The sequence below is a fragment of the Mobula birostris genome, assembly GCF_030028105.1.
Source record: "Mobula birostris isolate sMobBir1 chromosome 8 unlocalized genomic scaffold, sMobBir1.hap1 SUPER_8_unloc_1, whole genome shotgun sequence".
In the NCBI taxonomy this organism is placed as follows: Eukaryota; Metazoa; Chordata; class Chondrichthyes; order Myliobatiformes; family Myliobatidae; genus Mobula; species Mobula birostris.
Window position 1 is genome coordinate 351,788 of NW_027274036.1, and position 13,162 is coordinate 364,949.

The following is a 13,162-nucleotide window of genomic DNA, read 5'->3' on the forward strand; positions in this document are numbered from 1 at the left end:
CAGAATGGGACCAGCTGTTTGGCCCACACCCTGAGGCATTTATACACCACATAGGCAATTTTATATCTGACTTCAGCTCAGCCTGTCAGCATATTCTTTAAATCTATGACTTGCCATTTGTTTAATCGGATTTCCTAGCACTATGGCTGCACTTTCAGCTACTGCCCATGGGAGAGAGACTCAAGTCCTGGATGAAGTAGTTATGCCTGAAATCTACACTAGACCCGATAATGACTACCTGCAATCAAAATGGCCATCTGATGAATGAAATCCATGTCTCTAATTTCTGGTCTTCCCTATGAGTATGTTTCATCCTTTTGAAATGTTCCACAATTTAAATCAATTCTTCTCTGAGACATGTGCATGTTTAGCGTGTGATTGTTGCAAACTTTAACATACAATATAACAGTTACAAATACCTCTGCTTGTCATAAGCCTCATGCTCACCCCTCGAATCTATCCTTTCTCATCCACTCCATCCATATATTCCCAATGGACTGTGAGTATTCCTTGAATCCTGAGCTGAGGAACCAGATGTGTCTCATATCTGGACTCACAGCTCCACATCTGCCACAGGTGATTCATCTGCCCTGGCTCCTTTCGCTGATTGTCACCAGGATCAGACATGGCCCAAGTGCGGAGTGAGAGACACTGAAGCTGGTCGATATTTCACAGACCTTAATGCGAACAATGTTAAAGGAAAAAGAAAACAATAAATGCTAGACCAAACAAGGCCGTTAACTAAAACTCTCAATTAGGAAACGAAGCCTGCACTGCGGCTGGAAAGAACAACTAAGAATAAAACAAATACTGCTAGTCTCCAGAGTCAGTCAGAGTCCACTTTCTCAGGCAATGCAGACAGCGAAGCTTAGCTATGTCCACGTCTCAACAAATACTACAGCGGTATGAGTGGAGTTAAATACTATCACAATGAAATAATAATTAGCTGGCACGTGCATATTCATGAGCGCAGTTACCTAACTTGATGCACTGCTGAATCCGTGGTTGTGACACAGATGGTATCATTGGCTTACGGTGTAAATATCAGCAACAGCAGGTCGAGTATGATTTCAAATGGATTTATTGTTTATCTTTTTATATCAAAGATGATCAGTGATGGTAAAAAAGGCCTTTGATAGAACGAACTAGGGTGGCCTGTTCGCCGAGTTTTCTCTCCACCTCATGGAACAGCAACAGCAGCAACGCTGGCAGGCCAATAGGAGCTGCACGGGCTCAGGTAGCTTTTGCAACAGTGCCCATTTTGTGAGAGGTGAAAACAAGGCATGTGACAGGCCCAGTGACATGCAGTCCAATTAAAATCAAAACAGCATACAGAGAAATAAACAGCGTTAGCAGGATTGTTACACAGGGAACAAATTACCCAGATCTGCCCTGGTCTTGCTGCCTTCCAACCAACCTTCCTCTGACAGCTGGACCCAGAAACAACCAATCTGTAAACATTCAGAGAGTGGTATGTGAATTGCAATATAAAAATGGACTTCCCACAATTGAATGAACAGAGAGGGTCTGTCCCGTGGAACAATTTAATAATACCTGCAGACATTAATGATTGAGAGGAGAGGAGGCTACCTCCAACAAACGAGGGACAATCCTGAAGCAGGACACATGTCATTGCACACAGTGAGAATAATCTGCTAAATTACAATTCTATCAGCTCTGTGGAAGAGCTTCAGATACTATCAAAGAATTCGAAACTGGTTTTCGGAGGTGAATTCCTGTGGATTTCTGACATTATTTCAAGTGCTCTTCTGTGCTCTTCCAGGATTTGAGCTTCCTGTTCCAGATTCAATTATATATTTGCATATATAGCGTTCTCATCAACCCGGCAGTTTTCATAGATGCAATAAACTTGATAGTCATGGTTTGGTGTGACCTTCGAATCATTTTTCACATTCTCCTGTGACAGCTATGGAAATGAACAGAGTGACAATTAGCAGGATCACGATATGGTTTGTTTGAGCCCCAGTGGAATTATTCTGCCCACAGATGATGTTGGCAGTCTAGGTTGAGTTTGATTATATGATTTCAGTGTCTGGTTATATCTGGACTCAATGAGAAGCACCAGCCTGCCTCTTGGAGTGCAGAGCCTATGTTCAAGACCAACCATGTCGTAAGCATGAAAAGGAATCCATGTAATCCAAGGGCAATGCTGAGGGGCTGTTGTTGTGTGGAAGGGCACTGCTGAGAAAGCATCACACTGCTAGAGGGGCTGTTAATCCCAGAATGTGCTGGATTGATTATGGTTGCTTAATGTGTGGCTACTGCAGCTGCACCTAGAAGAGTGGAGTGCTGCTGTATCACTGTTGGCCTTGCTTTAGGCTTAATAAAGTCAAGTCAAGTCAAATTTATTTATATATATATAGCACATTTAAAAACAACCCACGTTGACCAAAGTGCTGTACAGATAATGTCTTGTGATGGTTCATCCAGTGTCACCACACAGGACAGATGTTATCTGGACTGTTTCGAACTACATGTGGTGCATTTATAACACTCACCTTCTTCTGTTTCTTTCTAATTGGAATCACTCTCGATTTCTTCTCTGATACAGGTCCTAATGCATCTGCCGGTGGTCTAAGAGCAGAGAATGAGGCAAAGTTACAAAAATATTCATGGTGGCAGGGAAATTCCTGTGTCCAATTTGAAGTATCAAGGACAGAGAGAGTGTTCCAAAGTCTCAATGTTCTTTTGTGGCCTTAGCTTATTTCAACAACAAATTGAACTTATACAACACCATTCATGCAGTAAAATGTTTTCACGAGCTTCACAGAAGTGTAAATACATGAAGAGATATTTACAGAATGTGCCTTTGGCAGGCAGCACCAGTATTTATTGTCAATCTCTATTTGCCCTTGAACTGACAATGTAGTTCAGAGTCAAGCACAGAGTGGCTCTGTAACCAGAATGAACCCAGAAATATTGACAACAACCCCTTGTTTGATGTTAAAGAAATAAGATTTTGTAAATGACTACTTTACTTATTTACATGTAACTAATTCCCTAACTGCTAATGGGGATTCACAGTTATGTCTATGGGCCCACAGCGCAGAAGCATGCAAGTCCAGTTCTGCAGCCATTGTGCTACAATGCAATAGAAGCTTAGTGCTTGTAGAACATTTTAAAAGTGAGAGAAAGAGAGCGAGGGAAAAATGAGAGAGAGAGATAGAGAGTAAGAGAGAGTGTGTGTGTGTGTGTATATGTGTGTGAGAGAGAGAGAGAGAGAGAATGAGAGAGAGAAAGAAAAGAAAAAGAAAATAAGAAAATTAGAGAAGAAATTGCAGGGCTTAGGGAAGGCCAAGGCATCTGAAGGCCAATAGCTGAACGCTGCAAGCTTTGGGGATGACCGTGAGGCCACCAGGAGCAGGGGCAGGAGGAGGTCTTGGAGATGGTAACACCCACCTGCTAGTTCTGCATTGTGTCCTGAGAACGAAGCAAATCACAACCAATGAGATGATCAGGAATACAGCCCCTGCTGCAGCAGCCAATAGGATGACTAGTGTTGCCTGTGACCTTTGTCCTACCATTGTAGAAAGTGAGAGTGAAGAGACAATTATTGGTGACAATGTTCTCTGCTAAGGCTCCCCCCTTGGATCAGTAGAGAACACTCTCAAACTCCCAATACTCTCAAACGCACTCTGATGGTTGTAAAACTCACAAGGGATATTGAGGGGAGATGAATACAAGTGCACAGGAAACCGGTAATTATACTTAATCTCAATATTTATTTGAGCACATTGCAAATGCGGAACTATTGTCTTGGTGCAGACATTAGTGACATTCTGCGGTGTGCAGTTGCAACCTCCCTAGTACATGGGTAATTTCACTTCAGCCAATGTTTCTGGCTGGAAGTCAGTGTGAGTGCCTTCTGCAACCTCCTATTGCTACTACCATTGGGCAGGAAGTACAGAGACTTCGTCCCACACGACCAATTCAGGAATCATGCTCCTGAACTAGTTTGGATAATCTCATTCACCACTACAACCTACAGACTCAATTTTAATGGCTCTTTACAATTCACGTTCTCATAATTATTTTTTTCCACAGTTTGTCTTCTTTGATATATTTGTTGTTTGTCAGCCTTTGGCTGTTCAGGTACAGATTTTTGTAAATTTTTATTGTTAATGCCTGCAAGAAAATGAATCTTAAGGTAGTTTATGGTAAGATATACATAGATTAATGATAGATTTACTTTGAGCTTTCAACTATTCTGCCCAGTGACTGCCACAGCTGCAGTTAAGGTCAAGGGCAGTTTGTAAGTTCCAGTATCCGCACCTGTGTTGGGAGAGATGTGGAGGTGCGTTCAGTCTTGTTCCAGTCAGATATTTATGGCCTTCACTATTCCATCTTCATTGTCTCCTCTTTGTGAGACCAAGGTGGCATAAGTGTATCTACAGTTCATCAGGATCCGACCACAAAGCACATTATCCCTCCACCCTCACCCCCTGCCCCCCACTCTCTGCTATCAGTAGGGAATTGCTCTCTATGTGACTCCATTGTCCATTCCTCACTCCCACTGATTTCCATTCCTCATTCTGCTTGCCCTTTCATCCTGTTCTCTTCCCCTGCAAGCAGGACTAGTCCTACAGCTGCCTCTATACCTCCCCCCCTGCAGTCATTCCAGCTGAGGCGACACGATATGCTAGTCTGCTGAGGTATCCGCTGCTCCTGGTGTGGCCTCCTCTATGTTGGTGAGAGTTGATATAGATTGGAGCACCTTCACTCTATCAGCCCCAAAAGCTGGGATTTCCCAGTGGCCATCCACTTCAATTCAATTCCCACATGCTGGTCCATGGCCTCCTCTACCATAGAGGCCTCTCTCAGGTTGAAGGAGCAACATTTCACATCCGGTCTGCGTAGTCTCCAATCAATTTCTCTAACTTCCATTACTTTCTTCTTCCCCCTTTCTCCCTTTCCCCATTACTCATTCTGGTTCATCTCTCACCCCTTCTCTTCTCCTCACGTGCCCATCACCTCCCTCTGGTGCCCCTGCTCCCTCCTTTTTTTCCATGGTCCTCCCTCCTCTTCTATCCTTCTTCTTCACTTCCATCACCTTTCACCTACTAGCTTGTATTCCTTCTCCGCCCCCCCCATGACTTGGCCTCCATTATCTATGGCAATGCATCCAACAGATTCACCACACCCTGGCTAAAGAAATTCCTCCTCATCTCTGTTCGAAAGGGACATCCTTCTATTCTGAGGCTGTGCCAGACTCTTCCACTACTGGAAACATCCTCACCATGTCCACTCTATCCAGGTCTTTCAGTATTTCATAGGTTTCAATGAGATCCACTCTTATTCTTCTAAACTCCAGCAAGTACAGGCCCAGATACTCCTCATACATTAAGCCTTTCATCACTGGAAATGTTTTGTGGACCATCTCCACATTCAGCACATTCTTCCTTAGGTTTGGGCTGCTCAAAATGCTCCACAAGTGGTCTGATCAACCAAGTCAGTCTGTGAGATCTTGCTGTGTAAACTGTGCTTTGTTGCTTTCAAAGATAATAAACTATCTCTGTACTTACTCTGTACGTTTAGTTTGATGGTCTGCTCCAATGAAATGGCTGGATATCTGACTCTGCAGGTGAGATTCTGTCCGTGGTGTTTAAGTGTTGGGGTCAGGGTCAGAACAGAAGTGTATATCAGAGTGTCACCCTGCTGAGTTACACTGTCTGACTTTAATGCTGATACGTTGGTGGGAAGGTCCCATGTTAACGTGGGTATTGCTTTATCACATGTGGTGTTGAAGGCGCAGATTATGTCCTTAGGCTTTCCTTCAACCACTTCATCATCAAATATCGAGGGTTTATCTGTGAAATCTAATAGATAGAGAAATGGATCCTTATGTTGGGGCTTGCACCCACCAGATTCATACGTCTCCTTTGCCTCCATTAGGTCTCGATCCTGTGCCTTGCATTGTTGAGTGCCTGTCTGAGCGACTTTCTTATGTGTGGTTGAAGTGTGATTAGCAGATATACAGGGCTGATAATTGAAACATTGATGAATGTTGTCAAGAGCTATCAATGTTAATGAAAGGAATATCAGAGATTTAAATGAGACTGTAATGGAAGGCTTTGCCAGGATTTCAAAAGCTAAGCTTTGATAGCCAGACCCTGTATAATACCAAGCTATAATCTTTGTTGACATAACCCACACCGGTTTTCTTATTTCCCTCCAGTGCTTCAATTATTGAACAATTCACCTACCAGAAACGTGGAGCTGTGTTACAGGGTAGAAACTGTAATGATACTGGTTGGGAAATTCAATTCTGAAATGATAAGGACCTTCATCTCCAAACATGATATCGTTTATAACCAGTAAACAATCACCGTCTTTCAAGTTACCAGACAGCCAGGTCCGATGGTGAAACCTCCCTGCCTGACTTCTGTGATCCTCAGAGTGAAAGGCGATTGACTTAACATTGTACTTTTCATCTTTCATCCAGACTCCATCCCAGGGTTTATTGTCCACGTGCAATGGATAACTGTAGTGGCATGGAATCCGGGCACACAAATCCCTCTGCGCCGTCACATCTCGTGGAGTGTCAGCTCTCCACTCTTCCGACACTGCACAGAGGAGAGATGGAAGAATATTTGACATTGGAAAGACAAGACTTTGTAGGTTCTGGAATCTCTTGATTCAATCATGCAGGGATGGGAATCCGGGCATCGTTTGTGTTGCATACAAAGATTGGATATCACAGCAAAAGACAATTGTGGAAATACGCTGACCTTGCTCTTTATATGTATGTTCCATGACTTGTTCTCTGGCAATAACATCATGACCCATCCAACACATTTCCCTGATGGGCAAATCCAGAGCTCTAGAGGGTCTCTCCGTGGCACCCTGTGGCAGTAGGGGTTGGAAAAGACCATGATAATGGCATCAGGAGGACCTCACCTACCAATCAACTTTGGACTGGGATCAAAGGTGCCCAGTGGTTTCAAATTTGTCAATAAGAAGCAGAAGATTCAGTGGTCTCAGAGTGACACTCAGTTCAAACACTACTCAATATTTACAAAGGGTTGTAATACTAATTTCAGAGGTGAATGTTTTATGGAAGAATTTATGGAATATAAAACAGACAACAAAATTCCTGATTACAACAATGTCTCAGTGAGGTTGTAAGCTTAGACCATAGTGAAGCGAAGAGTGGAGTTGTCAAGGGACTGCAACCAGAAGCATGGCTTTCCTTCTCATACATACTGCTGCTTAGGGTGCACAGAGAACAATATCCAACACTGCAATTAACACAGATCTTGGAGGTGTAGAGAATTGTAGGAATGAGAGACCCTTAAAGGAGATATTGATGAGCGGAAAGAGCAGATACAGAGCAGATGCACACTGTCACACGTACTGTCCACATATAGAGTGTCACACGTATTGTCCACACACACAGTGTCACACGTACTCTCCACTTGCACACTGTCACACGTACTGTCCACATGCACACTGTCACCACGTACTCTCCACGAGCACACTGTCACACGTACTGTCCACATGCACAGTGTCACACGTACTGTTCACTTGCACACTGTCACACGTACTGTCCACATGCACAGTGTCACACGTACTGTTCACTTGCACACTGTCAGATATACTGTCCACTTGCACACTGTAACACGTACGGTCCACAAGCACGCTGTCACACGTACGGTCCACATGCACACTGTCACACGTACTGTCCACATGCACACACTCAAACGTACCGTTCACATGCACACTGATAAACGTCCTGTCCACATGCACACTCTCACACATACTGTCCACATTCACACTGACACATGTACTGTCCACAGGCACACTGTCACACATCCGGTCCACATGCACACTGTCACACATACTGTCCACATTCACACTGTCACACATACTGTCCACAAGCACACTGTCACACATACTGTCCACATTCACACTGTCACACGTACTGTTCACATGTACTGCCCGCATGCACACTCTCAGACATACTGTCCTCGTGCAGTGTCACATGTACTGTCCACAGGCACACTGTCAAACATACTGTGCACATGCACACTCTAACACGTACTTTCCACATGTACACTGTCATACATACTTTCCACAGGCACACAGTCACACATACTGTCCACATGCACACACTCACATGTACTGTCCACATGCACACAGTTATACATACTGTCCACATTCGCACTGTCACACATACTGTCTACAGGCAGACTGTCACACGTACTGTCCACATTCGCACTGTCACACATACTGTCCACATCCACACTGTCATATGTACTGTCCACATGCACAGTGTTACATGTACTTTCCGCTTGTACACTCTCACACGTACTGTCAACATGCACACTGTCAAACCTACTGTCCACATGCACACTGTCACACGTACTGTCCACATGTACACTGTCACACGTACTTTCCACATGTACACTGACATACATACTGTCCACAGGCACACTGTCACACGTAGTGTCCACTTGCACACTCTACCACGTACTGTCCACATGCACACTGTCACACATCCGGTACACATGCACACTGTCACACGTACTGTCCCCATGCACACTGTCACACGTACTGTCCACATGCACACTCTCTGACATACTGTCCACGTGCAGTGTCACGCATACTGTCCACATGCACACTGTCATACGCAGTGTCCATTTGCACACTCTCACACGTACTGTCCACAGGCACACTGTCAAATGTACTGTCGACATGCACACTGTCACATGTATTGTCCACATGCACAGTCTCACACGTACTTTCCACATGTACACTGTCATACATACTGCCCACAGGCACAATGTCATGTGTACTGTCCACTCACACGTAATGTCCACTTGCACACTGTCACACGTACTGTCCACATGCATACTGTCAAACCTACTGTCCACAGGCACACTGTCACACATACTGTCGACAGGCACACTGGCAAACCTGCTGTCCACAGCCACATTGTCACACATACTGTCCACAGGCGCACTGTCACACACTCTGTCCATATGCACACTGTTACACGTACTGTCCACATGCACACTGTCACAAGTATTGTCCACATGCACACTGTTACACGTACTGTCCACATGCACATGCTCAGACATGCCGTCCACGTAGTGTCGCACGTACTGTCCACATGCACACTGTCACACGTACTGTCCACATGCACACTGTCACACATACTGTCCACAGGCACACTGTCACACATACTGTCCACATGCACACTGTCACACGTACTGTCCACATGCACACTGTCACACATACTGTCCACAGGCACACTGTCACACATACTGTCCACATGCAAACTGTTACACGTACTGTCCACATGCACACTCTCAGACATGCCGTCCACGTACAGTGTCACACGTACTGTGCACATGCACACTCTCACACGTACTTTCCACATGTACACTGTCAAACATACTGTCCACAGGCAAACTCTCACACGTAATGTCCACTTGTACACTCTCACACATACTGTCCACATGCACTCTGTCACACGTACTGTCCACATGCACAGTGTCACAAATACTGTCCACAGGCACACTCTCACACGTACTGTCCACATGCAAAGTGTCACACATACCGTCCACAGGCACACTGTCACATGTACAGTCCACTTGCACACTGTCACATGTACTGTCCACATGCAAAGTGTCACACGTACCTTCCACAGGCACACAGTCACAAGTACTGTCCACAGGCACACTGTCAAATGTACTGCGAACATGCACACTCTCACACGTACTTTCCACATGTACACTGCCATACATACTGCCCACAGGCACACTAACACACATACTGTCCAACTGCACACTCTCACACATAATGTCCACTTGCACACTCTCACACATACTGTCCACATGCACTCTCACACATACTGCCCACATGCACAGCGTCAGACATACTGTCCAAAGGCACACTCTCACACGTACTGTTCACATGTGCTCTGTCACACGTACTGTCCACGGGTACACTCTCACACGTACTGTCCACATGCACAGTGTTACATGTACTGTCCACATACAGACTGTCACACATGCTGTCCACAGGCACACTGTCAGATGTACAGTCCACATGCACACTCTCACACATACTGTCCACATGCACACTGTCACAAGTACTGTCCACATGTACACTCTCACACGTACAGTCCACATGTACACTGTCATATGCAGTGACCACGTGCACACTCTCAAAAGTACTGTCCACATACACACTGTTACATGTACTGTCCACATGTATACTGTGATACGTACTGTCCACATGCACACTGCCACACGTATTATCCACATGCACACAGTTATACATACTGTCCACATGCACACTCTCAGACATACAGTCCATGTGCAGTGTCACACGTACTGTCGACATGCACACTGTCACCGAAACCGTCCACAGGCACACTCTCACAGGTACTGTCCACATGCACAGTGTCACATCTACTGTCCACTTGAACACTCTCACACGTACTGTCCATAAGCACACTGTCAAACCTACAGTCCCTATGCACACTGTCACACATACTGTCCACAGGCACACTGTCACACATATTGTCCACATGAACACTCTCAGACATAATGTCCACATGCACACTGTCACACGTACTGTCCACATGCATGCTGTCACACGTACTGTCCACATGCACACTCTCAGACATACTGACCACGTGCAGTGTCACACGTACTGTCCACATGCACACTGTTACACGTACTGTCCACATGTACACTGTTATACGTACTGTCCACATGCACACTGTCACACGTATTATCCTCATGCACACAGTTATACATACTGTCCACATGCACACTCTCAGACATACAGTCCATGTGCAGTGTCACACGTACTATTGACATGCACACTGTCACCGAAACCGTCCACAGGCACACTCTCACACAGACTGTCCACATGCACAGTGTCACACCTACTGTCCACTTGAACACTCTCACACGTACTGTCCATAAGCACACTGTCAAACCTACTGTCCATATGCACACTGTCAGACATACTGTCCACATGGACACTCTCAGACATGCTGTCCACGTGCAGTGTCACATGTACAGTCCACATGCACACTGTCATACATACTGTCCACATGCACAGTGTTACATGTACTGTCCACATGCACACTGTCACACATACTGTCCACATGCACACTGTCACACGTACTGTCCACAGGTACACTGTCAAACGTACTGTGCACATGCACACTCTCACACGTGTTTTCCACATGTTCACTATCACACATACTGTCCACATGCACGCTCTCACACGTAATATCCACTTGTACACTCTCACAAATACTGTCCACATGCACACTGTTACGTGTACGTTCCACTTGTACACTCTCAGACGTACTGTCCACAAGCACACTGTCGAAACTACTGTCCACATGCACACTGTCACACATACTGTCCACAGGCACACTTTCACACGTCCTGTCTACTTGTACACTCTCACACATACTGTCCAGATGCACACTGTCAAACCTACTGTCCACATGCACACTGTCACCGAAACCGTCCACAGACACACTCTCACACGTACTGCCCATATGCACAGTGTCACACTACTGTCTACTTGAACACTCTCACACGTAATGTCCACTTGTACACTCTCACACATGCTGTCCACAGGTACACTATCACATATACTGAGTACATGCACACTCTCACACGTACTGTACTCATGCACAGTGTCACACATACTGTCCACAGGTACACTCTCACATATACTGTGTACATGCACACTGTCACTCGTACTGTCCACATGCACACCGTCACATGTAATGTCCACATGCACAGTGTTACATGTACTTTCCACTTGTACACTCTCACACGTACTGTCCACATGCACACTGTCACACGTACTGTCCACATGCACACTGTCACACGTACAGTCCACATGCACATTCTCACACGTATTGTCCACATGTCCACTCTCAGACATACTGTCCACCTGCAGTGTCACATGTACTGTCGCACATGCACACTGTCACCAAAACCGTCCACAGGCACACTCTCACACGTACTGTCCATATGCACAGTGTCACATCTACTGTCTACTTGAACACTCTCACACGTACTGTCCACAAGCACACTGTCAAACCTACTGTCCACATGCACACTGTCACACATACTGTCCACAGGCACACTGTCACACATACTGTCCACATGGACACTCTCAGACATACTGTCCATGTGCAGTGTCACATGCACTGTCCACATGTACACTGTCATACGCAGTGACCACTTGCACACTCTCACCCGTACTGTCCACATGCACACTGTCACACGTATTATCCACATGCACACAGTTATCATATGTCCACATGCACACTCTCAGACATACTGTCCATGTGCAGTGTCACACGTACTGTCCACATGCACAGTGTCATATCTACTGTCCACTTGAACACTCTCACATGTACTGTCCACAAGCACACTGTCAAACCTACTGTCCACATGCACACTGTCACACATACTGTCTACATGCACACTCTCAGACATAATGTCCACATGCACACTGTCACAAGTACTGTCCACATGTACACTCTCATACGTACTGTCCACATGTACACTGTCATATGCAGGACCACTTGCACACTCTCACACGTACTGACCACATACACACTGTCACATGCACTGTCCACATGTACACTGTCATATGCAGTGACCACTTGCACACCCTCAAAAGTACTGTCCACATACACACTTTTACATGTACTGTTCACATGTATGCTGTGATACGTACTGTCCATATGCACACTACCTCACGTATTATCCACATGCACACAGTTATACATACTGTCCACATGCACACTCTCAGACATACAGTCCATGTACAGTGTGACACGTACTGTCGACATGCACACTGTCACCGAAACCGTCCACAGGCACACTCTCACAGGTACTGTCCACATGCACAGTGTCACACGTACTGTCCACATGCACACTCTCACACATACTGTCCACAGGCACACTGTCAAACCTACTGTCCACATGCACACTGTCACACATACTGTCCACATGCACACTCTCAGACATACTGTCCACGTGCAGTGTCACACGTACGGTCCACATGTACACTGACATATGCAGTGACCACTTGCACACTCTCACACGTACTGTCCACACGCACACTGTTACATGTACTGTCCATATGC

At 45.5% G+C, this 13,162-nt stretch overlaps 1 protein-coding gene across 4 annotated transcripts in view; it reads right to left on the bottom strand.

Moving 5' to 3' along the window:
* Positions 1 to 1,115: 1,115 nt before the first annotated feature.
* Positions 1,116 to 13,162, bottom strand: part of LOC140191990 (sialic acid-binding Ig-like lectin 15) — a 30,088-nt gene continuing 18,041 nt past the window's right edge. For 2 of the 4 annotated variants that reach the window (XM_072249901.1, XM_072249902.1), the window contains exons 2-5: positions 6,225 to 6,584; positions 3,421 to 3,538; positions 2,520 to 2,595; positions 1,116 to 1,927 (exon numbers count right to left, since the gene is read on the bottom strand). In XM_072249901.1, the coding sequence (XP_072106002.1) occupies positions 1,811 to 1,927; positions 2,520 to 2,595; positions 3,421 to 3,538; positions 6,225 to 6,584 (671 nt within the window). In that variant the 3' untranslated portion in view covers positions 1,116 to 1,810. Of the gene's footprint in view, positions 1,928 to 2,519; positions 2,596 to 3,420; positions 3,539 to 6,224; positions 6,585 to 6,749; positions 6,865 to 13,162 lie in introns of all 4 variants that reach the window. The other 2 variants (XM_072249903.1, XM_072249900.1) reach the window with 2 other exon arrangements.